At 39.0% G+C, this 27,301-nt stretch overlaps 3 protein-coding genes across 5 annotated transcripts; 1 reads left to right on the top strand and 2 right to left on the bottom strand.

Moving 5' to 3' along the window:
• Positions 1 to 6,571: 6,571 nt before the first annotated feature.
• bloc1s3 (biogenesis of lysosomal organelles complex-1, subunit 3) lies at positions 6,572 to 8,388 on the bottom strand. The gene is made up of 5 exons (XM_044354459.1): positions 8,255 to 8,388; positions 7,934 to 8,049; positions 7,614 to 7,800; positions 7,244 to 7,344; positions 6,572 to 6,824 (listed from the first exon to the last, which is right to left on the bottom strand). Exons 2-5 carry the CDS (start codon positions 8,045 to 8,047, stop codon positions 6,639 to 6,641), a joined length of 588 nt encoding a protein of 195 aa, XP_044210394.1. The 5' UTR covers positions 8,048 to 8,049; positions 8,255 to 8,388; the 3' UTR covers positions 6,572 to 6,638.
• Positions 8,389 to 8,521: 133 nt separating this feature from the next.
• On the top strand, positions 8,522 to 12,553 carry trappc6bl (trafficking protein particle complex subunit 6B, like). Of its 3 annotated transcripts, none has more exons than XM_044354461.1 (7): positions 8,522 to 8,799; positions 9,109 to 9,206; positions 10,044 to 10,111; positions 10,206 to 10,323; positions 10,928 to 11,011; positions 11,177 to 11,270; positions 11,396 to 12,553. In XM_044354461.1, exons 2-7 carry the CDS (start codon positions 9,111 to 9,113, stop codon positions 11,425 to 11,427), a joined length of 492 nt encoding a protein of 163 aa, XP_044210396.1. In that variant the 5' UTR covers positions 8,522 to 8,799; positions 9,109 to 9,110; the 3' UTR covers positions 11,428 to 12,553. The 3 variants fall into 3 exon arrangements, with proteins under 3 accessions (XP_044210396.1, XP_044210397.1, XP_044210395.1); XM_044354462.1 differs by lacking the exon at positions 8,522 to 8,799 and adding an exon at positions 8,826 to 8,842; XM_044354460.1 differs by lacking the exon at positions 8,522 to 8,799 and having other exon boundaries at positions 8,879 to 9,206.
• A 6,351-nt stretch (positions 12,554 to 18,904) lies between these two features.
• zgc:114130 (uncharacterized protein LOC570332 homolog) lies at positions 18,905 to 23,753 on the bottom strand. Its single transcript, XM_044354902.1, has 2 exons — positions 23,408 to 23,753; positions 18,905 to 22,000 (listed from the first exon to the last, which is right to left on the bottom strand). The coding sequence occupies exons 1-2, from the start codon at positions 23,459 to 23,461 to the stop codon at positions 20,750 to 20,752; spliced, it is 1,305 nt and encodes a 434-aa protein (XP_044210837.1). The 5' UTR covers positions 23,462 to 23,753; the 3' UTR covers positions 18,905 to 20,749.
• Between the last annotated feature and the right edge of the window lie 3,548 nt (positions 23,754 to 27,301).

The raw sequence follows: 27,301 nt of genomic DNA, 5'->3' as shown, positions 1-27,301 counted from the left end.
TGACATTCCAGGACAGGAGCTGCTGCAGTACCAGCTGAGCATGCTGTAGATCTGTGATGGCAGATGTCCAGAATGTCTACCCCACTGTTCATGTTTGCTTCTATCAGCAAGTAATAAAAGCTGTATTGTCTAAGGAAAGAAACTGCGTCCTCACATTTAATCTATTTATGATGAAGAAACAGTTTGTTACATACCTTGAAAGGTCCCATTGAAAAGGATGCTGTGAAATCTGGTGTACTTTCATGTAATGTTTATATATATAATATATAGTTAAAGCAATGCCAATAAAAATGAAAAACATCACTTTCAAGGAGTTACAGTTTTTTTATATAATGGAAAATAGACACACTGAATTTCTCACCTGCAACATGTGTTTTCACAACCTGCAACATGTGTTTTCACAACATGGTCAAACTCATCCACTCTCCAGTGGATGATCATCTCATCCACTGGAGAGTGGATGAGTGGTCAAACGTTATGCTATTGTATCTCAGGGTGGTCCAGTGACACTGAGATTCTTAATAAAATGAAGTTAAAATTTAACACTAGGGAATTGAGAATTTGCACATTGCATGGCTTTTTTAATGTTGGTATTGATATTTTTGTCTACTTGGGGATTTTACCTGTTAGTCAACATCTGTCATATTCAGCAAAAAATGACTTGAAAAAGCATCTGAAGCTTTTCTTGTTGTATGAAATATGAGTAGAGCTTCAACGAGTAGTTGATTAATCGATTAGTTGCCAACTATTAAATTAATTGCCAATTATTGAATCAATTAATTGTTTTGAGTCCATTTTTAAGAAGAAAATGACCAAATTCTCAAATTCCAGCTTCTCAAATATGAATATTTGTTGGTTTCTTTAGTCTTCTGTTACAGTAAACTGAATATCTTTGGGTTGTGGACTGTTGGTCGGGACAAAACTACACATTTGACCTTAGGCTTTGGGAAACTGTAATAACATTTTTCACCGTTTTTTTGACATTTTATGGACCAAACAACTAATCGATTACTGTAATTGAGAAACTAATGGACAGATTAATCAATAATGAAAATAATCAACAGTTGCAGCCCTAAATATAGGACTGATTTTGAGCTGTTTTTCTACTAGCTGGTGTGTTTTGCATATTGTTTTTGTACATTGAATTATAAGTTACCAACAAATGAGGAGTGAAGATGCACATGCCCCTAGCTGCACCTTGTTATGTACACATTTGACATGGGTTACATATAATTTATGGAAAATGTGTGGGTTTATAGATCATATTTGCCATTTTCAGACTTGTATTTTACCTGCTGCCCTGCTGCCTCTTGTCTCCAGGCATATCAGGGAGCATCTAAGTCCTTTCAGCAGACATAATAATCAAACTGAGCAACCATCCTAACTGCTTCAAATTCTGTTCATTCAGGGATGATCTTTGATATGCGTTAGAGTACCTCAAACACGGCCAACATCCAGTTTAGTTATGTATTCACAGTTTCACTTTTTATCTGGATTCAACTTGAGTGCTCGGTGCTCTTATACCCTTCAGCTCCTCTGAGGGTTTTTCCTCTTGTTTATTCTTCTGGCTTGTCAGTGGGATGCATCTTAATTCCATGTTGTCTTGAACGCACTAGCAGTATGAGAACAAGGTTATCACCCACGGAGCAGAGCTCGTTTTAAGTAGTGTAGTTGCTTTGGCAGACCTGTGCTGTTGTGTGCAGCCATGCTCAGCCAGCCAGATAAACTAACAGTGTGTCCTCAGGCGCCCCATGACACAGCCACTGACTTGGCTAATATGGGTGGCTGCCCTCTGCACACACAAACACACACACACACACACACACACACACACACACACACACACAACACAACACAAATGCGAACATGCATACACACAAACAGACTCATACGCACCAGCCTATAATCTCTAGCAAAGATCTGACTACTGCTCAAATGTAGAATCTAGTGTGACTTAATATCTACCTTTTTCCTGTTCTCCTCTACCCTCTGCACCCTCTGCACCACAAACATTTATGATCTTCTCTCAGCGCCTCAGTCCATTGTTTGCTGAGATCCTATTTTAGTCTTTAGTTAGTTTGCCAGCTCAAGCATGAACCCCATCCCTGGCTTTAAGCCTCAAGCAACTATCACTGGAACAAGGAAAGATGTTTTATGTAAACAGTAATATAATGTCCTATTTGCCTGTTGAGTGTAACAATTCCCTCAGAAGTTCACCCAGGCTTGAAGGGAAAATACCCACTGAGTCACATAGGTTTCTGCTCATGTTTATTGTTTCTTAGCTACTTCAGATGCACCTAGAGCTCAGTTTAATGCACAAGCTAAGAATGTGTCTACAAAGATCTAAGTCATTTACATGATATTTTCTTATATATATTTATATTTTCTTTCTCATAGCTTTATGAGAAAATGTGGATGGTGTGACTACTTTATAGGATATCAGTACTAATATGTTCATATTTCTATTTGTCAATCACTGTTTTTCCTTATTTTGTACAAATTCATAGTTTTCTTTTCTATGTTGTTACTGTTATTTTAGCTCAATTTCTTTATAATTGGGAGTGATTGGAAGGATTAGACATTGTGACATTACCATCATCACCATCATCATCTTTGGGATGGTGTTGTTTTTCTGTGTTGTTGATTACATTGACATTTCAGTCCTAATGGTGTTTTTAGTGTTTGCTCCCATTCCAAATTACTTATCACTCATGCAGCCTTCGAGGGAGCTCAGAGAACTGCTGGAACTTAGCGATGAACACGCACACACACACACATACACACACACACACACTGGAAAGAGAAATAGTAGATATCAGGGGATAAGAGAAACGCTTTTTTAGCTGAAAAGCTGCTCTCTCAAATGAAGATAGCACATTCTCATGTCTCTGAGGTCTCATTATTCTTTCGTCATCCCATGAGAGTCCCTGATCAATTGATTAATCGAATCTTTTACTCCCTCTATGGTCTGCTACCTCTGTCCCAGTAAGGGAGGAAGGACAAAGATCAGCTTGTTCCCTGAACATACCGTGAGACATTATTATTCCAATGGTTTGGGAGAATTTAATCAAGGTTCAAAAATGACGGAGAGAAGATAAGCCTACAGGCGAGATGATGATACAGTTCAATACAGTTCAACGTCATTTACAGTAAATGGAAAGAACATAAATTCAACTTCTGTACTGCTGAGTGACAAGTACGGGATAAATTAATCCTCTTTTTGGCAATTAAGAGCAGTATTCACACAGATTTTGAATAAACAAACCTAATCTCACCTGAACTTAAAGCTGATTTTTTCTCATAATTAAGTGAAATGATCATTCACATGGACTTAAACTGCTGGCATTAGATGACAAATGGTTTGAAGGAGCTCATCTTTGACCCTAATTAACACCTCACCTCTACCCCTCAGCATTGCCTGTAATAAAGCCTCAATGGATCTTTATTATCAAGGGGCTCCAATGGCAAACAATCTGTTCTTCCAACTGCTTTAAATATGATTGATGTGAATCAACATTACACTCTGTGTGTATGTATGTGTCTGTCTGTCTGTGAACAATGGTGTACAAAGGTAAACAAATTCCCAAAAGTATTTGGCAAGACAGCGGCAGATAGTTCAGTATGACCAGATTTCACTTACAGACAGAACAATGATCCGAATGCACGCACACACACACAAATAAGAGGGCACATGTGACGTCACCATCAAGTATTTAAGGGAAGGTCCTCTTCACTCCCTTGGTAACACTACCCACCAGACACACACACACACAGAAACACACAAGCCACTATATTTGACCTGACACAGAAATACAGTGGCCAGGCAGCAGAGCAGCTTCTTGGCCTTGTGTGACAGTCTCAGCGACTCAAAACAGCATCCCTTTATACTTTCATTTATCACAGACCCCTGGGTCTCTGGAGTACTGATAGAAGAGGATAAAGAAGACTTTGAAATCTAAGAGCTACCAGTGCCACACAGAGTACTGTCAGTCATCGCCCGTGTGAATATTTGGATCTATTTATTTTGAGACTGGACGGGATTAGGTTAAATTAGTTTTTACTGCTATCTGAGTAAGTTTGGAGGAATATAAATGGAGCCCATGATGGAAGAGAGTGATAACAAAGGAAGGAAAAACAGCTGTGAGGTAAATTTTTAAACATAAAATTGCACAAAACTTTCTTCTTCTCATCACTTAGATTTTTTTCTCTGCTTAAAAAATATATGGTGGTTGATACACTTTTATCACTGTATTGATCAGAATGGAATAAAGTACACATCTGAAATACAATAGACTCAAATATAATCCTTTAACTATCATGTTTATAAATGAATTAAACAGAATGCTCATGTGGAAGGACATGAAATGTTTGCAGATACTGAGTTAACTGCAAACTGCGGCATAGTACAGAATACCTTTAGAAGATAATTATGCCTGTACTGGAGGCGCCACCAGGTGGCTGTAAACTGTCACTACACCAAAGGTAATTTAATAATTCTTGCTGTGAGTACATGTGAATCATACATACTGGCCACACACTGTACCCCTCCCTCTGTATGTCTCTGTATCTGCAGGTGGCTGATCCTGTAAGCATGCTCTCTAAACTGGTCTGGTGCAAGGTGGACCCTGAGCACATGCTCGGCCTTGTGGGTATTGTGGGCACAGTCCTCAACCTGCTGGTAGTGGTGTTGGTTTACATTTACACACCCGTCTGACATACCTGCAAACAGACTGTATATATGGATTCATGATGAAGCTGTTGACTGTTGTATGGGATGGAATAAAGACAAACAGAAGGAAGGGATGCAGGGCGCTTTGAACACACGAGGAGTGTTTTGATGTAATACAACATAATGTAATACAAACAAGACATAGTCATGCCTATCATACCAGTATAGCATTCTTTGATAATTCACTGAATAATTCACTGGTATAGCATCTAGTTGTGTTTGTAAATGTGATTAGATTACTTAATTGAAGTCCTTTTTCACGAGGTGTTTCAAAGTTTGAGCATCACTGGACATGATTTGTTGATTTTCTGTGATAGAAACTGAGTTGCAGTATTTTAAATGCTTTGGCTCATTTTTCACAACAGTTTGCAAAACTCTTACCACAAAACCCTGTACTCCTAATTTTGTCCTCAAAATCTCACACAGCACACACAATAAAAACATATTTATCAAATAAGGTAATAAATCACACATTGAGTTTATCAGAAAATCCCATTGTGTATGTTTATCACTGAATTTCATTATTACAATGAGGAAAAAATATATACTGTATACTGAAGTCTGTTTGAGTGACTTTTCAAAATTTTCATTTTTATTTATTAACATATATAACATATAACATATAACATAGTATTTCTCCACAGTAAAAAAATGTGTAAAACGATATGTTTTCTGTGTGTTTGCCACCATTTGTTTTGAAAATAAAGTTATGTTTGTAACCAAAAGTGCTAGTGAGGAAATTCTTCAAAGTTCTTTCAAATATCTCCATCTTCCATAAAGAAAGTACAAAATAAAACATATATTAGAACATAGATCCACACCAACAACACTGCATTACAATTTAAGAGAATTGTGACATCTGTTATTATTTAATTACAATAGCATTATTAGCATTTAACGTCCTTAACCTATTGCAGCAGAAAAACAGCAAAAATAGAAAAAGATGTGGCGTATAAAATTTTCTGACAGTGATTTAGAAGAGTGTGTTGACTTACATCAATATGGTGGAAAACTTGGATATGACAAGTAATTTCCAAGAAAAATGTAAACCAAAGTGTAAGCTTGGCAGAAAGCTGCAAAACATGAGATCACAGGATGTGCTCCTCTTTACAAGACTATACACACACACACACAGACAGTTCTTGACAGGTAAATTACAGTCTTACATACAGTACTGTGCAAAGGTTTTAGGTATTTTGGATGTTTAGATTATTATCCATAATGCAATACTATCGGGGAGGCGTCTGATCGGTCCCAAATTTATTCTGCAGCATGACAACAACCCCAAACATCCAGCCAGAGTCATAAAGAACTCTCTTCAGCAACAAGGAGTCCTGCAACAGATGGTTTGGCCCCCACAGAGCCCCGATCTCAACAGCATGGAGTCACTCTGGGATTATATGAAGAGACAGAAGCAACTGAGACGCCTAAATCCACAGAAGAAGTGTGGTAACTTCTCCAAGATACTTGGAACAACCTATCTGCCAAGTACCTTGAAAACCTGTGTACAAATATACTGCGGAGAAATGCTGCTGTTTTAAAGGTAAACTGTGCTCACACAAAATATTGATTTGATTTTTTCTGTTTATTTCGATTTGTATGAAGTTAATTGATAAATAAAAAAAACTATTCATGGAATTATTATTGAAAGCATCCTCACTTTACTTTTAGTGCCTAAAACCTTTGCACAGCACTGCATATATGCCATATATTGTGAAGCTGTTAAACATACAGTATGTATTTGTTCATATGTATAGGCATTATTTGTACACACTGAAGTTAAGCTAACATTATATTTTTTACACTTTCAGTCTCTGATATTCAATGAAAATGTACAAATAATAATGTTTAAACATCATAAGTGATATGTTTATTTTAAAAAATGCATCCTGATTCATACTTTGATACTTTATGGTACAGGAGTAGTATTATTAAATGCATTATTGATTTTAATGTCAGGCAGTATTTGACAGCTGGTGATGATGTCAATCTTCTCAGACACTGCCTTCAGGTCCTCCAGGATTAATCTGATGCTGTGGGAAGCGTTGATGATGGCGCTCTGTGAAGTATTGAGTTGAGCTGTTGCATTGCGCACCTTCACAAAAACAATCACAATCAAACAATTGCTCTCACAAGAATACTAAAATGAAAGTATTCCAACAAAAATGAACATTTCTAAACTGTTTGCTGTTACAAGGTGGTTATGATTTTCAGTTCTTCTCTACTTTTTAACTTTATGCTTCTGACATTATAGTACATACTTAAATTGCTTAAATTAATGCAACTTTTTATTGCAGTATCTTTTTCTGTACTGTTCAGCATTATTCTGATTACTTTTCTTGTGCAGAGCAATATGATGTTATGGTGCTGCCACATTCAGTTTGACAACACCAGGGAATCAATAGGCTGTAGTGGCCTCTGTAATTGTGTTGTAGTATTAAAAGGGCATTCGGGAGGACCTTTGCAAAATATAAAATCAATGGTAAGTGTTCAGAGTCAAAAATAGCAGCGTACCTCCCTGCTGGCACTGCCGTAAATGTGCCGAATTGCCTGTCCCACATCAGAGTACAGCCGGCTGTTAGACTCCTGCAATTTCTGCTGTAGCAAGGTGTCACCTGGAAAATTAACATCCGAGAAATAAGTGAGAACTATAAACAGGGCTAGTATTTCTTAATTTGATTGTACACTTATCCATTTGATAAAAGCCATCCATGACTAAATACTGATGAATGGTAAAGAGGAAAAAAAATGTGACATCTAAATTGTCTCAGTCCTTATCAGAGTAACTGTATTTATCAATCCACAATATACTGCAGTCACTGAAAAGATCAAATGTACTATCATCAGAATAACTGTAATTATACTTATGACCAGCATTACTCACTGTGTGGTCTGTGTTTGGGGCTTGGCCTGTCTTCCACTATCGATTGTACATCAGGGTGGTCTCTCACAACAATGAGAGGAGGCAGGTCCCTCCTGAGTATCTGAGCGCTTTCCTGGCTCACTGCAAAGACTCGGTCCACCTGCTCCAGCTCACCCTCACTGTCCGTTTCAGATGCCTCCCCTGGAACCTGAGAGCGTCCACAGACAAAACACAATGTAGGTTCATGACAGGAGAGGTGGAGAAATGATTTGATACTGATGAACACACAGTTCTCTCTCTCTCAAAACACACACACACACAGGCGTGTACGCCAAAACAACCTTGGCTCCCACTGTGGCAGATTGGGGAGGAGGCAGGGAGGTGATGTAGACTTCATCATCAGAGTCTGTCTCAGATGCCTCGCCCTGCACCACTATCTGGTACCTGCTGGACATGACTGCACACACACACACACACACACACACACACACACACACACACACACATACACACACAAATGTTAACTTAAGCCAGAGTATCTGATGTTAGCTACAATAAACTTCAGCTAAATAACGTTTGGCAATAACACTGTAGCACGATAAAGGTTTTGTTTTGCGCTTAGTACAACTTTACTCAATAAGAAGTTACAATGTGTACGTCACCTAAAGGATCGCAGTCTGAATAAAGTCGTCTAATGCGCTGAAATAAATCCAAAACCTCCTCTGAGACGTTAAAAACACAAAAATCACATGAGCAGTCAGGAAGTGCGTTGTTTTTTCCAAGAGCCAATCCGAGCTGAACAATTATGTCACGTTGAACAAATATTTCAAGCCGTGATTGGTAGAAATGGCTGCCTTCGTAAGCAAGGGTCCGCTTCAAAGGATATCCGGCGTACGCCGAAATTGATTTCTGGTGGGCTGCACTCTTCTAGGCTTAACGCTGCCCTCTTCATACAGTATATGCTGCTTACACAGTAAACATAACCGACGTTTGACGGATCATACATGTTTCATTATTGGATGGATGATTTCTTTGCATGCCTCTGGCGTTTGAGGAGCACGCGATCCTCCACTACCAACCGGGAGTCTTTTTCATGCTATTTTAAAGGCTAACTCCGCCTACGTGAAGCCGGTGGAGTGCCCCGGCGTCAATAACGAGTGCATCCCAGGACACAAGCTTTTGTTTACTTCCCGCAGTCATTTGACAGGTAGGTGTAACTGTCTATTCTGTTGAATTAATGTCGATTAAATGTAAGCTATGTCACATATACATACGTACACTGTTTTGTCCTTATTGTCTCCCATACGCGGAGAAAAGAAAACTGTTTATCATGTCCTGAACGGTGTTGCTACAACACTAACTAGCTATTTGTTGCTAACTAGCTGGCTAACGCTAACACCGTGTCTTAATAGTAAGCGAGCGTCCGTCTATCGTGTCGCATCGCTAAACTTCCAGCGTTAAGTGAAACGCTTTTACGTTATAGTGGCCTGCTTAATGTCTTCTGTGTGTTTGTCAGGAATGGCAGACGAGGTTCTATTTGAATTTCTCCATATGGAGATCGTGTCACATGTTTACAAGGAGCAGCAATCCAGTAAAGGAGAGATGGACAACAAGGTGTGTTGAATAACTGCACGATATCAACTGGTAGATATATAGAGGAAAAAACAACATTGTTAGACTTGCAAAACGCCATCACCATCTAATCATACTAGCTTTTTTCATTTTACATATTAACTAATTTCAGTTTCTTCTTCCACAAAATGATCATATACAAAATATCAAAGTATTCATCTTACAGTACAGAAAAGTAAAAAGCAAACAAACTCTGAGCTAGGAGGAGGAGTTACAAAGATTTTAAACAAAAAACGGGTATTCATAGTTTTTACAGTTTTTGGATTAGAGGAAAATCGAATTGAGTCAATTAACTGTTTGACCTCCTTTGTGAAATCCAAGAAGTTTGGATTTTTACCTGTAAATTTGATTTTAATTTAGCCAACACAATGTATATGTATATAAATGTAATATATAGTTGATAATTAAATTAAAGAGTTATCTTCTAGGATTCCAAACAGTACATGTTTCCAAAATAATATAACATTTTATCAATTGGGCTGTTGATAAAGATACACGTTATTCCAAAAAAGGGCAGTAACAAAAAGAAGTGAACAGCAATCTCAGGGGAACTACAACAAAATGTACTACTTATATCAGCATCTTTTCTGGGGTTTTTAAATGATATCTTAGCTATGATTAATAATCATGCTAGCTAGCCAGTATATCCAGCTTGCATGATGATCACTCTATGACTGTATGTATTATAACACAGCTTACCTACTTTGACATTATAATATTGAAGCAAGCTGTCAATTTTACAGGCCACACCAGTCCTACAAAGACAGTTGACATCCACTAAACTAATCAACACCATGAACATTTCCTTTTTCTCCTCAGGACAGAGCTGTCTGTGTTTCTGTCCTGGAAGGGATGGGCTTCAGGGTGGGACAAGGACTCATTGAGAGGTAAAAGAGCGCACACAAACTGTATGTGCAACGTATGCTAGGTGTAACGCATGTTAAGTGACTAAATTGATATTTGTTGCTCTGCTCTGTCAAGGTTGACCAGAGACTCCCCCAGCTTTAAAGATGAGTTGGATGTAATGAAGTTCATCTGTAAAGACTTCTGGACAAAGGTCTTCAAGAGGCAGGTTGACAACCTCAGAACCAACCATCAGGTAAATAAATGTGTAGATTAGATTAGATGCAACTTTATTGTCACTGAACAAGTACAAGTACGTAACAACTAGATGCAGTTGGCTAACCAGAAGTGCAATTTAGGAATAAAGTGTTGATATACAGGATGCAAATTACTATGAGCAGTTTACAAGATATGCAAAGATATAGATATATAGATATACACTTGTGCAGTGATGCAGTATATTATCTAAAGTGATGTTGTGGTGAGTGAAGTGTAGAGTAGCATTATGTGCACTGCCTCCAAGAATATCATGAAAATCAGAATCCCAAGGTACATCGCATTTTTAGTTTTCAAAAAATATTACCTAAAATGTTGTATGATCACACTGGGATCACAAAATAACTACTTCATGCCCTATGTAGATGACTGTTGTTGTTGCTTAACTACTATTATTTCTCCTGTTACTGAGATATCTGGCCTTAAAATCTCACTGTGGCAAAGAATATGGTCAAATATATTAATCTCCAGTAAAAGTCAATCAAGGACATATATTTAATTCTCCATTAACTTTTAGGAAACTTCTACTAGTAAATGAAGCACTACAAATATATTAAATTAAATGTGTTTATTTCCTGCCATAGGGCACCTACGTTTTGCAGGACAACAAGTTTGCACAGCTGACTCAGCTCTCTAATGGGAAACAGTACCTGGATCAGGCTCCTAAGGTAAGCACTCTCTCACTCTCACACACATAAAGAAGAGACATTCCTGCTGTTGTCACATGGAAATCAAGTAGAGGTCGGCACTTAAGGCTTTATATTATGACACACAACTAAAGAAACCAGGATTGATCTCATTGTTGCTAAGCTAATTTGTGTGTGTTCTCTTAGTACCTCGCCTTTTCGTGTGGTGTGGTAAGAGGAGCTCTGTCCAACCTTGGTCTAGACAGCGTGGTGACAGCTGAGGTCTCTGTCATGCCATCATGTAAGTATCATCAGGGGTGACATGTGTGGTCAAGTTAGGTCAGAACAAGTTCATCAGTGTCCTTAAGTTGTATTTTATTATTTTGGATACACCGATTAAAGTTTATGTTGTCCTTCCCTCGGCAGGTAAGTTCCAGGTGGTTATCCAGAAATTGTGACGTGATCCTCTCTGCTGCCGTGGTGCTGATGGGCAGGACTCTATCCATGAAGGGTTCTGCTAATCCTAAAAAGAGGGCAGTAGTTTCTGTTCTACCATTGAGCAGTGCAACCACAGAGGGAATCAAACACCATCTTGACTTTCGCTCCAGGGCCAAACAGGACTAGCCAGGTTCTGCTGACAACCAGGTACAGTACTGTACCTAAGGACAGGGCTAAACAGGGTTAGCCAGGGCTTATTTTTTACTTAAGCTATAAAGCAAACAAAGCAAGATTTTTTTTTTTCCTTTTGCATCTTGTTTTTGGTAGCGGGTTATTTCCCAACTAAGCTAAACAATACACAATACTTTCATCCTCTGTTTTAACTAAATAAGTGGAGCTGCACCCTGACTGACCCCACATGGCTGAGCTTTGAAAAGAAATGTTAGCTGTCAGTGGCTGTGAACACAGTAACGTTAATGTGATTGTATAGTAAATGTTAAGGTGATTCGATGTTCGTAATGTGTTGCAGTGTCTGTGTTACTAGGTAACAGTTGGAAATGAATTGATATATAATGACATTTAAAGCCTTACCAATTCCCATAACATACTTTTTTGCGTCCTTCCAAATAATAGCTAATGAGCCTTAACAGCTGGCTCATCAGATTCATAATTTCCACAGTTGTCTCTCTGCAGACTCATAAAGGTGTAACCAGCTCCTGGTGCTTTGCTCTGCCTTGTTGCAGATTGCCTTTAGAAGCTGGGTGTTTCCTATATACTGGTGGTCATTAACATTTCTGTTCATTTGATGGCAAAATGCAAATCTAAGATGAGTCATTGGCACAGGATTTTTACTGTAATTGTGTTATATTATTAGATGTGATAATAATTTCTAGCTTCATACAAATTTGACAGTTGAATAACAACTACTTAGTGAGCATTGCAGAACCACTCAAACTGGGTTTACAGTTTATTATTTCTTCTATAAAGATGTACATTTTTATCCTTTGTACAGCATTTATATGTAAATGTGCAGTAAGAGTTGCCTAGCTAGGCTAGAGACTAGCTTGAGTTGCCATACAATAAGTTGCAAATGTGATTGAATCATGCTGTAAGGCTTTAAAATGATTAAAATGGATTTTTGGGTTACATTTGTCATTGATATCTTGCTTTGTATAACAATCTCCTCAAATATAGGTATTTTCCTAAATTACTACTTACATGCAACAGATGTCTCATTTGTGTCCTGAAATAGCTTAAAACTGTGAGGCTGTAAGTATATTCAGTTTGTTTATTTTATTTTATTTTATCAACTAAACATTTTGTCTAAATTAAAGATTAATGTTATGACAGTGACACCACAAAAAAGCGGTATAGTGAACAAGAAATGATAATTAAGAAGAAATTCACTTTTCTGGTGCTGTTGCCTATTTGTGCCACTAGAGGGACACATGGACTTGTCATTGTTGTTGCTTTACCCAATACAATTTTGCCAAGTTAAATCCAGTGTCTCTTTATCTGTTATTGCTACCTTGTTCTCTCAAATCTCAAACTTTTGATGTACTTTCTCTCGCTCAGACTTTTACCTAAACAACTGCAATGTGGAAATGCGACCCTGTTGAACAAACTTTACATTGCCATGAAAACATGGGCCAGCCATTTGGTATTCACATATATTTGTACTGTAAAATAATGTAAAAATGTAGCATTTGAAGTATTGTGTCAGTCAACAAAGTTTCTTCTATTTATTCAGATATTTGTGAGATGTACGCATCTTTTGTACAGTCTACTTTCCATTTGTTGTGTTTATTCATAAAAATAGATAAAGCCCTCTTGTCACATTGACGTTAAAAAGGAAAATACAAAAACGAAAAAAAAAAACAGAAAATTGTACAAGAAATCAAAACTTGTCCAAACTTTTACATCACACTGTAAAGGACAAAATGCACATTGATGAGACCAGACTAGTAATTCTCATGGGAATGGACCTGTTGCTGTTTCTCTTTTTCATCTTCCATCATTCCTGCTCAAGTTATTAATATGTCTTTCATGTTTTTGATCAATATCATGAGCTTGGTATTAAGAGGTTCTACTATATGTGACTGTACTCTGAGATATTTAGTATACAAGTTGAAAGTTGAAGTCTGAGCAGGTTGAACTGTGTGATTAAGTTCAGTTTTCAAGAAAACCATAGTCAGGGCACTGTGTGAGTGTTTTCAATCAGCTCATCATCAAGTCTGTCATTATATATGGCAATGTTGACAATATTTCATTTAGCTGATGGATTATGGTGCTCACTCTGTTTGTCTCTGCTCAAATAAAGTGTCCCTGGTTGTTTAATATTCCACTGCCATCAGTGAAATAGTTTTATTGAATAAAGGCACATGGAACTGATGCTGCTCTTCATATTTGCTATTGCTGTTACAAGAGTCATTGCTCTCTGTGTTGGCACACAACATGTTGTATTGAACCATACAAGGAGAAACTGTTTGTAGCACAATGTACTAGTGCGCCACTTATTGTAGTACCCAAGCCTCAGAGCATAATGGCTCAAAACAGAATTCATATGAAACAGGCCAGAAAAGAATTTTAAGTCAAAAATCACGCTCACTTACCAACTGATGCTGCACATATATGGACAATAGAGTTTAGGCAGTGCAGTGAATTCAGACATACTTTCTAGCATGGCCAAAGTTTGGCTGCAGTAATGACAATCTATGTTTTGTTTTTTAATTTAGGCTAATTTTTATAAGTTTTTCACAAATGTTTTGGTTGAACTTTAGTTAATAAAATATGTACAGACCATTTATTTTGTCTCTGCTCAAAACAATTTTACCATATTTACACATTTGTTAAGAAGTGTTCCTCCCTCAAGCACCAACATTGGAACAATAGTCACCCAACTCAACTATGTTTATTCACAAGCAGTGGGAGCAGAGAAATGGAGTGAGGTGGACTGCATGTTAAAGGGGAACTCCACCAATTTTACGCATGAATATCAGTTTACTCAGCATGGGGAGAACCAAGCGACCTGTGAAAACAACTATAAAATGGCTTGAGGGAGCTTTTTAAAGTCTGAGAAAGTAATCTGGGTTATGTCATCAGGGTCCAATTTAAAAACCATTGGTTGCATTTTAGAAGTGAAAGATCCAGTGTTTCTGGGGGCTTTATATGGAGTTAAAGGTAGTATTTGTCTGCTGCATCAATTTTGACCACTTTTTTTAAAACAAATCTGCCTCTTGTGAGTGCCCCAACTTTATGGAAGTGCAATACTATATTGCTGTAGTACCCCTTTAATATATTCATAACTTAGTTGTCTTAAATTTTGAAATTTTGGGTTAGAGCTCAAACTGAGTTATGTCCTTAATGCAGGATGGAGGCCCTCAAGACAAGAGTACTTGAAGGATCTTAAAAGTTAAAAGAAAAAAAGTTAAATAAGATCCCTGGTTATACTTATAAGTGGACTCCCACTTTATCCCTGCTGATAGTGTATGATAGATGATATGTAGGGTTTTTGGAACTTCAATACAACTGAAGGAATGCAGTGAAAGAAAGAAAGAGACAGGAAAATTGTGTTAGTCTGCATAAATGTGCAGCACCTGACTATAGCCCACTCTTTTGCCCATTTGTTGCAACCCATTAAACACTTAGCCCAAATCCTTTCTGGAAAGCAGGGAAAAAAATCAGAAGGAGGGATTAAAGGGAAGGCCTGGGAGGGGGCAGAATTGTATAAGTCTGGTGGAGGAGGAGAGAGTGGGCAAGAGGAAAATGGGATGGAGAGAATGAAGAGCCTCTACAGGAGGCTAGAGGGATATGAAAGGTAGAAAAGAGAAGTTTATTAGGGGGTGGGGGGAGTTGGGGGCCGAGAGGAAGCATTGCAGGAAAAGAGAAAGATGATGAGGGTGTGTGATAGTTAGAAAAGAAAGGCTGAAGATGTGGGTAGTTTCATCTACCTGTTCCTCAATACCTCACAAACAATATGAAGTGAGAGAAGAAGCTGGGGCCATCTCTTTGGAGTGAAATCGGGAGAAGAAGGTGACAGTTCAGCAACAGCTGTTTTGTGCTGCTTTACACAGTTTTTCTCCCCTTTTTCTCCTGCTGCATCACAATGTCATCAGTACACTCACAAAGAGAAACAGTGAATGGAAGGAGGGAGGAGAGCAGAGGAGGAGGAGGGGGATGTTCAGGGGTTTGGAAGAAAGAAAGGAGGTGTTGGGGGTGTGCAAGTAAAAAACCAGCATTCATTCTCTCAAATTGATGACTTGCTACAATTCAGTAACACTGTCCGCATAGACTGCCTGAAGTCTTTTGTAGTGTGGGATTGGGATGTTGACAGATACTATTGATCTGGGTTAGGTTTCCCAAAAGCAGCACAGTTTGGCGCAGAGACAAACTGAAATTAACCAAACACAATAAAAAAAAATCATTGTTGAACCGTGTCAATTTGGTATTAGTTGTTAAATCCAAATCAAATATTGAATTGGGGTAAAAAACAATGTAAGTTAAGTTGTAAACTGATATTTTTTTTATACTTTGATGCTACTTGGAAGCTAAAAGAATGATGCTATCAGTAAAGTACCAGATAGCCAGATAGTTACTATTTATAATTTAAACATGTTTATTCTTTTTAGTTGAGTTGCTTAATTATGTGAACTAGCAGTGGCAGCATTTAGCATTAGTTAGCTGATTAGTAAACAGTAGTGTGACAGCTGACTCCTAGCTAGCTTCCAATGTGCTAGCTAGTGATACTTTTAAAAAAAAACAGCATCGTATGTTAACTTTATCAGCAATAGGTAATTAAAGCGATGGATACGGGATGCTATCGGTTAAGTATGCTGTAGCTAGTTAATAAGTGTTTCTTATTTAAGCATGTTTATTCTTTTTAGTAGTCAGTTAATTACGTGAACTAGCAGTAGCAGTGGCATAAGTTAACCAATTGGTAAACATGTGAGTGCTAGCTAACTGCTTAGCTAGTTAACTTGATTAACAAGAGCTAAAGATTCATTAAAGCATCAAAAATTGTAAATTAAGCTTTGACCAGGCTTCGACATTTGAACAAGATTTATATTTTTCCTTTAAATTTTCCTGGGATTATGTTTTCCAAAATGAATGAAAGAAGAACAATAAACCTTAGAGTCAAACTCAAGAGCCTGGTCTTATTTTCCTCAGAGCAAATCTGCAGACTTCCATGTTACTTGTTTAACAACCCACATAATCTCACAGAATGCCGCCCACTTTCATCCTCTCAAATTGCTATCGCTTCTTCATCTCACAATTTCTTTTGCACAACTTTTTCCTTCTTTGCTTACTCATTCAACTTCCTCCGCTCATGCATAGTAAAAGTGAGGTTCTCTCTCACACACAAACACAAACCTTGTCTCTTGGGGCCATATGTTGACCCGCAGTGGACCTGAATACAGCCATCTGCCTGCCTTTCCTATGTCCCACAGGGCAAGAGTGTGGGAGAATGTCCATCACACACAATACAGCACACACAAACCATACGAGCACACACATGCCTTTAACCCCTTCACAGCCACTAATCACTCCCAGACAGCCAGCCCCATCTCATGTTAACAGTGACAAGATAATAGCTCTTAGATGTGTGTGCATGAAAGAGAGATTCCTGGAGGGTCAACCATGAGTATGCATCTTCTCCTCTCTCTTTTTTGTATAAAGAGAAAAACTTATTTCCATCATCATTTCTTTTTATAAGTGATAAAATCCCCTATTATTGTGATGCAAACATTCTTCACTAATTAATGTAAGCAATGTTATTTATCTAACAATTAATTTTTATATACCAGGCTGTTTTCCTGTTTTTGTTTTTACATGTATGGCGAACGCATTTCCCTGAATGTGGCACCTGATATCTGAAAACACATATTTAATGAGCATCAGTTAAGTTGTGTGGTTAAACTTGCTAATGAATTTAGTGCCTCTTAGAAGTCCGAGCTGCTCACAATTATCAATTCTTATTAAACTACCACTCAGCTGTTACATAGAGTGTAGAAAGTGAGGAGGTGAGAAGATGTAATTGAAGGAAAGGAGAGGAATAAAGTAAGGGAGTTGAGGATGAAAGGGGGATGGTTGGATGGAGGCAGTGAGTGAGAGAGAAAGGAAATGGGTGGGAGCCCAGGATTGGTAAGATTAAACCCCAAACAAAAGACTTCTTATCTCCACATGAAATCTCCATGGCATGACTACACACACAAAAACACACCAGCGCCCTGCTATCCTACAGCAGGCTGGCTGGAGCAGCCATAACTTGACAGTGCTTGCTTAAATCAACTTTTGCAAACATCAAGTGTGTGTGATGGTATAGAACAGCTGACCTTTTTTTTGATTTGGCGTCTTTTTCAGAATGTGAGACCATAATGTAGCACATTTCTTATCTTTTAACCTTCAAGACCTCACTTAAGTCGACAGTGGCCATTTAGAAGAAATCATTTGCATTATCTTAATAATTTATGCACTTCACTCCTTCTCTCATTCAGGTGAAATTCCTTCAAGTTTAAACACCTGCCAAGATTTTTTTTATTGCCTTACAAAGCAAGCAGCAGGGTCTGTAAGCACAATCCTCAAGCTGAGCCTGCATTATAGTGATGTGTGATTCATTTTCAGCTCCTGAGTGCAATTTCACCTGGAAATCTGAAGGACCTGCTTTTGCTCCTGTTGATAATAGTACAACTTGTAGATGACAAAAAAAGGTAGTCAGTCACTGAAACACTGAATAGCTATACTGTACTAGCTATATTCAATAAATTATAACCATTAATGTACACTAACTTAATTCTTAAACAGGTGATATACTGGCTGTTCTGCTGCATAAAGCAGAATTGTCCATGGTTTCTTTACAGCTTGGCTGTAGAGTGAAAGCAACACATCTCTATATTTAGCAATTTCTAAGTTTTCAGATAAACTGAAAGATTAAATGTTCCTTTACAGGTTGAGGACATTAACTGACACCTTATCTATAAATCTTAAGCAAGGATGTTCTTATTTTATGAAAAGTTGACATTTTGGAGGTGGTTTTCAATGGGCTGTGACCTAGTTTCTGTCTTGCTGACCAGGAAACATCAGTCTTATCACTCAGTCTTTACACCCCTAGTATGAGGTCTCCACTTCAAAGTGAGGTGAATTCATGATTATCGTCACTTTTGACATCATGCGTAGATATAGTCAACCTCAACAGTACAGGGCCACCTGGGGGAAATGTGATCTAGAATAAAAATCTGAAATGACAGTTTGCTGGTTTCCTGCTCGCTTCCTTCCTTCCGGCACCTTGCATCTGAAACATCACAAATGTGTGAACATTGTTGCAAATATACTACATCAGGCAGAAAGTTGAAGGAAGCAAACATGACCTCAACAGCACTCGTAACTTCTGCATTACTATATCAGCACTTCAGGTTTAAACAGGTTTCTGAGATGTGTCAAACATGCCTGTGTAGACTTTACCTATAGCTGATGAGGTGATAAAGCAACACAAACTGTCGGTTTAAAAAAACAAAAAAAACTTTATTTCCAGTACAAAAAAGCAAAAGAAACCTAAATATATTAAACTTGATACAAGCATTAACAACTCAGTCCTCTATAAATACGTTAAAATAAATTAAAGAAATTAATTTACTAAAGATTATCACCTTTAACACTAAACAGGCCTCAAACATGTTGATGAAAAGGCAATTTTAAATAGAGCAGTAACAGGACAGAGTCTGTTCTTCTAACCAACTACATAATAAACACACAAAACAGCCGAGTAACATTTCTAAAACACTAACCCTACAGTATGCTGGATCTAGCTCGGTAAGGCAACAGACCGTGGCACACGATCACATGGACTGTGACCAGGACGCTACACATTCATAACAGTACGAAGCCGTAACAGGAAGAATTAATACTGAATGAGGGAAGAGAGATGGGAAATAGTGGGGTGAGAGTCATGAAAACATGACACCAGTGCTGTGCCTATAACTGCCTGAGGAGAGGGAAAGAAAATCCCAATCCTGGGAATGTTAAAATTTTCTAAAATACAGATTAGCACCACAACATTTTAGGATACATGCTTAAGACTAAAAAGGTCTTTCATGAAGTGTTCTGGACTTGATTGACTTTACGTCTGAGCCAAGCGCCTTGCAACTCAAGCTATATATCCATCATAACCAATTAGACAAAACTCAATATAAGATGCAGAATTACGTGATGGCATCTCATTTGTAGGTTTTTGTTGTCCTGTTGCTGTTACTGCGGTCACATTTGTACAGATCCGAGCCTAAAAAACTCCCATGTCCTGACATGTTCCATGACAAGAACATGGAACCTGGCTTATTTTGTAAAGTCAAACTGAGCCTCCTTCCTCCATGACTGTAAAGCAGTGTAAATTTGGTCATTTTACAGTGGTAGTTTGTCATTAATGCACATGAGACAGAAGAGCAACACTCTTCACAACAGAGAGAACTTCCTTGACAAAAAAAAACAAAACAAAAAATCTCACACCCCACCTCACATCTCCCCTAACAAACCAGCAAATCTTGGATCAACACTGTAACATGACCTGTTAAAAAAAAAACACTACAGGCACTTCAGCTGTTTAAAAACTTAACATTCAGGTTTAAGGCCTACTATTTGAGGCCAGTTATCCAAACATAACCTCAGACTGCACAGTTATGAGGAGAACACTTTCACTAGCTTATAAACACAATACTACTGTGTACAGTTAATGGAAAAAAACAAACAACAATTCCTAAACATAGGTCACATTGTGTGTTTGTCCCACCATAATCAAAAGCTACAAACAGATGTCTTTGGCTTTATCACACTCTTTAGACCATTCACAAGATGTTGACAGGAGTAAAAATGGATTATGTGGTTGGACTAAACAACAGGCGGCCCTGAGGCCCAATCACACTGTGATTACAATATCTTTGTCGCAATGTGCCATCTCAGCATACTGTTTTGATAAAGCATAAACTTCTATCTTGATATGTGTATTCTGTTTTGGTGGTGGCAACACATCACTCTGCAACCCTTACGCACGACATTGAAATATAACCACATAAATCTATCAGGCGAATCTCTCTGAGCGTTCTGAGTCAGTCTTTGTTTCCTTTGACACCACAAAGAACATGTCTAAACTGTCAGTCCAGTGGCTGTGTGTGAGAGGAAAAGTGTGCATTTATAGGGGTGGTTGCGATTGAATGTGGACATGTGTGTACTGCATATACATATGTTGTTCTGGACATAGTGTCCAGGGGTCTGCATGTCTGTGTCTCTTGTATGTATATGTGTATATGTGTGTGTGTGTGCATGCGTGTGTTTGTGTGTGTTCCAGCACACTGCAGCCTAAAGGCAGAACCCAGTAGCATCCTCAGGAACAGAGAGCTGACTGAATACGGCCAGACGTTTGCCGTTGCCATCATTATTGCAGGATTCAGATCCACTGAGCGAGCTAGCGGAGCTGCTTCCATCCTGGTCCTGGTCTGACAGAGAGGTGTAGGACAGGGATCGGGTACCAAGTGGCCCTGAAAAGACCCCAGTAGCATTGGGACTCTGCCTCAGAGAGGGGGAGGCAGTCGGTGACAGGCCACATGGAGAACAGCCAGAGTCTGGAGAAGGCAGAAATGGAGACCGTGGATCTGCTGGAGTGGCCTGGCCCATGTTGGGTGGGTACTGGTGGACAGGGGAGGCCTCGAAGGCAGAGTCCATCTCCAGGAAGGCATGAGAGAGGAGGTCAGTAATATCAGCGCAGGAAGGAGGAGAGGCTGAGGGAGCACGTGTGAAAGTGGCGGTGGCAGGAGGAGGATGAGCAGGAAGGGCAGGCTGAAGGGCCTGTTGGGGAGCAGAGGGAAACCCAGCAAAGCTGAAGCTCTGTCTGACAAGAGGGGGTCTGTGCGAGCGGGAGGAGGACAGGGGCTGAGGGAGAACGCTTGAGGAGGAGGAAGAAGATGAGGAAGAGCGGGAGAGGGAGTGTTTCATTTCTTCCTCATTGTTGTGGACGAAGTGGCAGCGGATCCCGTAGGGGCAGAAGCCGATGGTGTGAAACGTACGACACGGCTCAGTTTTGTACTTCGGATGTCTGCTAAGATCCCGCAGCTCCTCAGGCCCGTGGGCAAACTGGCACTTCCCTCCATACTTGCATAAGCCGTTCTCAGTAAAGGAGCGACACAGTTCAGTCTTATAGCGTGATGAGGAAGAGGAAGTGGATGAGGTGGACGAGCAGGAGCTAGTGTTCAGTGCAGTGGGGCTGATGTCACTTTGGGAATGCTTTATGTCAGTCCCTGGCCAACCTAGACTTGCTGCTGTGGTGCTGCTGGTCTCTACCATGCTGACTGACCGCTGGGACAGGAAGCCTTGCTTTCCCCACTGGGTGGAATTGAGAAGCTGGGAAGGCAGAGGGCTTTCAGACTGCTGCCCCCACTGGCTGGAGGACAGAAATACACTGTCTGAAGGATCAGTAGGGAGGCAGGAGAGGGATGAGAGGGAAAAGGATGTGTTGCTGCTGCGTGGTTGACCGATGTAGCCTGGTGTTCTCATCGCCAGACTTAGGGATGCTAGCTGCCTGCTCTGGTCCCTCAGGTCGAGGTTAAACAACTGCTGTAAAAAGAACAAACAACAGAGCAACATTAGCCCAGAAATTTTACAATTAAAAAGCACTAAAATAAAAAATACCACTTGAGGCATGTTTCTTTTTTAATAATCATTAACATTTGCAAACAGCACGTCTCTGGTATGATGGACCAATTTATCCAGCATGTTGGGTAATTTTGTTAACCAGCTTTTATACGTTCTCTGTACGTATTTCAATCTTTCACTTATATAACAAACACAACCAATCTACAAAGCTTTTCACAAATTCAAACTCACTCCTGGTATAATCATCAGTCATCCCCCTAAAGGAGCGTTACTGGACATTTGCACTTTCTGTGTCTACCAGACTTAATAAATGTAAGTATAAAACCTGTGTGTATACGTGGTGTAATACTGACATGCATCATCTCATCTCAGGACCTAATAGTTATAGTTAAACAGCTCCAAGATGACAGATGAAAACACTCCAAAGAAATTCAGTGCATATAATGAATAGCAGAGCAACAATCAAGGAAGACAAGTACACTTTAACACTGGTTCCAGTAATGTAAGCCTGCAGGTTAATAAATGTTGAGAGGATTTGTTCTGTTACCCAGTGGAAGTGCATCAGTGCATTTATGAATCTGCACTTAAGCTGTGGGACTAACTTATTTCCTCTTTGCTGAAGGGATTTAGAGAGCAGAAGTTGAACAACAGTTAAACAATTTCTCACATAAACAGTATTAAAACTTTTCCTACCCATTTCAATCCCCACTTGCAACACTCAAAGTTGAATATACCATCTAACATAGACTTGGGTCTGCTATTGTGAGGACAGTAAGTACAGTGACCACACTAGTAACTCTAAAGAAAACCAACATTAATGCACAGTTCGCTTCTACTTACTTGCACACAGTGAGTTATATATTTCTCCATGCTATCAACGCAGCTTGACAACTTTATTTGGCGAATTTCAGTCGTTTCAAACGCATATATGTTCAACCATGGATCTGTACAGTGGTGTTTTGATTCAACATGTTGAAGTCGTCTACCGTTAATTAACTATCGAGTTTACTTATACCCTGTCTGTAAACAGTTTGGTGGCGAAATACTGCGACTAGCAAATCAACAAGTTAGCTATAAGTTAGTTAGTAGACAGTTTAATGGGCCTAAGTTCACAACGCTCCCACTTTGTGACAAATTAGCGTCACTCAGGCTAACCTTTAAAACAAATAAAACAAACAAAGAGTTAGATAAAGCCACGAATTAACAATAAACGGTTAAAACAACATAATAGCATTTTGTGCTAAACGGAACTTGACAGGTGAACTGAGCAAACTGCGTAAAGTTAGCACTGAGGCAAGCTAAGCTAACGTTAGCCCCCCTTACCCCCCTCCCTCCGCCAACTTTTTTCTCCGCTCAACTTTCGTTTACCTTGCACATCATCTCTTCCAGGTCAGCAAACTGGTTGAGGGGGTAAGATGGCATTTTGCTGAGTTATCAAAAGCTTCGTCTGGTCCCGTCTGTCTGCCCCAGCAGTGATAGACGTGGGGGAGCTCGCTGGCATGAGTCGGTGAGAAGTTTCCAGTCGCGTATGTGCTGCTAAACAAGCCGAAGACCCGGACCACGTGTGGATTTAAAACCTAACAGTGCTGTTAGCCACTCCCACGCCGCTATGAGTCAGCCCCAAGTTGTTTTCGCCAGTGTTTTCAAACCTGCCATCAGGGTCTCTAACTCCATGAAAAGTTTATCTTACTATTTTGAATTTAGGATTCCTTGTCTTTTCATCGCATCTCTGTTGGTTATAAAGTTAGTTTCACAGTGAGTCACACAGTGCAGCAAACATCTTCCAACACGCAGTCCTCTTCATGCTGGATAAATGTAGGGGTTCGTTTTTTACTCTACTCTCAATTTAATGTTTTGGATTGCATGTGTTCTTATCTGACTTCAAGTTTTAATTATCTTGCCTAGTTAGTTAGTAGTTAAGCTTAGTTTTATATAAGTGTATTTATATATAAAATAATAAAATCATGTATAAAATTCCAATAAAGCAGAAATTATATGAATGAATGAAACTTTATTGATCTCCACAGGGGAAATTCACTTGGTACAGTAGCTCAAGATTAGAAGAAAAAGAGTGAATGAGTGATAAATAGAAGCTATAGACTATATACTATACACACTACTACACTTATATATATTACATTTATATCGTTTACCATACTTTTCTCTGGACAAGTGGTGGAAAGTAACTAAGTTACTACATTTACTCAAGTATTAGTACAATTTCCAATTAATGCTAAATTCTACATTTACCTCTACACTTCAGAATTGCAGAGGCAATAGTGTAGGATATCTTTTTAATGTTCTCCACTACATTTATCTGACAGCTACTTGAGATTATACAAAATACTATATATTAGTTAATATAACACGCAAATTCGTTTGGATTATAACACAACAGTAGTTGGCCCACTTTGACTAGCTACAACATTAACATTGTGCTAATACTTTAATACAACAACATAATCTAATCTAATCTAATAAATAATACTTTTCTTAGTATAAAGAAAAGGGGCAATTCGGCATGAGTACATTTACTTTGATAGTTTAAGTACATTTTACTGATAATGATTTTGAACTTTTACTCAAATAGTTGAATGCAGGCAGTACTTTTACTTGTCAATGACTATCTTTATGCAGTGTTATTACTACTTTTACTTAAATAAAGGATCTCAGTACCTCCGTCACCACTGCTTTGCATACAGTTTTGTCACCAGTGGACTCAGACAATGTGGATGCTTGATCGGGCCTTGTCATCAAAACCACTATTTTTTTTATCTTGTCTGATATAGATGTGTATATAGCTGAATACTATCATACTATTGACATTATTAATGCAATTTGCACTTTTAGCCATAACCCTGATACTTAATGATTATATCTGGCTAGCTAATGACAGATGTGTCACTGGCAGTGGTTAAAACAAACAACAGAAAGGTTGTGGAACAAAGGCAGTCACAAGAAATAGAAAGGAGGCAGACAGATACAGGTGTGTACAAACACAACAAGAAAAGGCAACCAAGAGGACAAGAGAGGGACACAGGCAGAATACAGGACGACTGAACCATATGGATAGAAGAGACAGCATGGAGACAGCCTATCCCTATGACACAGACAAGGAGGAGCAAAGTCTTTGATTTCAAAGGTAAAGGTAGATGTGTGAAAAATTCCACTGTAGAGAAGAGCCATGATACCTTCTAGTGTCGATCTATCTTTGTGAAGACCAAAAATAATATTGGAACAAACTGTTATTTCCCGAAACTCAAACCTTACATTAACCTGTAAGATTTAAGTCTAATCATAACCCCACTTGTAACCCTAATCTCCAGCCAAGAATTAAATATTGAAGTGGACACACACACACACACACACAAACACACACACACAGACACACACGTCTGCGAGGGGTGAAGTTGTCACACCTCTGGGATTGTAAGGAGGATTGCAACAGCATGCCCAGTAGCCTGACGAGCTGGCAAACAGTTGGTTACAGCTTTCAGTTTGTTCTGTACAGTCCAGTACTTCTAGTGTTACAATAAAAGCACCAAATAGCTTAAATTAAAGATGACAATGTTCTTTTTTTTTTGAAAGTCTGTCAGGGGAAGGAAAATATTCTCAGAGGATTTGTAATTGTTGCACATTCCTGAGTTAGTTATTTAGGTATAACTTTTTAATGAACTCCCAATCTACTGAAGTGCATTAACACTCATAAAGAAAGTTCTATTGCCAATGTTTTTCTTCTCTCTAATTGTTCCTGTTCATGAAATAAAACTGATAGTTAAGTTAGTTGGCTGAAAACACGTGTATAGCCCATATGATATACAAAGAGAACAGAAAATACAGAAATTGCTCAAAAAGGCTGTACTGTGTGCAAAAAACCTCCACATTTCTGAAATGCTCATCCCCCACTCTGAGAAAGAGTCTGAAAGTGCTTGAAACCAGATCATAGCTTTAAACCCTTTTAGAAGGATGGGTTCAGCTGAGACAAAGCCTGCCGAAAGCTTTGTTTTGGTCCAGCCAAGTGGTCACCATTAAGTGTGTGCAAGTGTGTATGGGTTTGTGTGTGTATACACCCCCCCCCCCCCAAAACACACACACACACACACACCCTCATGCTGTCATTATGTAATGGTGAAGTTTGTCTCAGCCAGCCATGTTTTGACTTGTGTGATTTGTATGTAAAGGTGAATTGGTTTCCCTCATATGTCTGTGGTTAAAGGGTAAATGGACTAATGGGTGTCCACTGGTCTAATATTTGTACCATGGAAATATGATGGACCAGATTAGAATCCAACAGTCTTGCCCCGTCGCTGTCTGCTGTTACTATCAAAACTACTGCAAAGTTATCTGCCTAAAGGAAATGGGGATTCATTTACTGTGTCTGCCTCTGAAACCAGCTCCTCAGTTTGAAGTTTAGACATTCATTAGCACCATCCAGATATATCAGATTGTGTTTAGATCCAATTAAGATGTTAGGGTTAGGAGGGACTGCAGCTCACACCTGGCATCAGAAAGCATCTTGAGTGACCTTTTGTTATCGGATTTCCCTTCCTAACTCATATTCGATTTAATCGTCAAAAAACTGACCATAGCCAACCGTTTAAAAGTTATTTGGCATGGGCTGTTTTGTAGGGTTTTACTGTGGAATATTTAATACACTTAAAAGTTGGCACATGTATGGAAAAATTTCCAGACCACCTCCAAAAATGATCTGAGAGATGGGATCCCAGTGTATCAGTGCATTTTGGATGTGTTCACACCTGTATTCAGAGCTATCTGCTCACAATCATATGACCCAAGGTGCATTTATGCCAAGTGTGAACAAGGCCTAATTACCTTCCTGGTTGACCTTAGGGTGCTAACCCAGACATAAAACACAGCCCTAATTAGTTCTTCGTCTACAGAGGTTTGGCTCGGTGTGTTTGTTACTTACCCTCAGATGAAGACCACCACTGTGAACAACACACCATTAGCAAGAAGTCAACAACATAAGTGCTTTGCGTAAGCAGGCCCTTCTGTTCATTTGGTTAAGTAAACAAATGTCTGTAAACAAGCTATTTGGTTGGTGAGTTGAGTTTACTTCTATAAACAAATCTCTTTGGGTGAGTTTGGGGATTACCGTGTGTGGTGATGGTGGTGGTGGTGGGGGGTGGGGGAGGGGGGTGGTGGGTGTGGGGGTTGGATGGGGGGGGGGGGGGGGGGGGGGGTTCTGAAGGAAAAGGGGGAAGGGAAAAGGGAGGAGAGAGATTGAAAGAGAGTTCTTGC

The sequence above is a fragment of the Thunnus albacares genome, chromosome 6 (assembly GCF_914725855.1).
Source record: "Thunnus albacares chromosome 6, fThuAlb1.1, whole genome shotgun sequence".
In the NCBI taxonomy this organism is placed as follows: domain Eukaryota; kingdom Metazoa; phylum Chordata; class Actinopteri; order Scombriformes; family Scombridae; genus Thunnus; species Thunnus albacares.
This window is presented reverse-complemented; position numbering and strand designations above follow the sequence as displayed.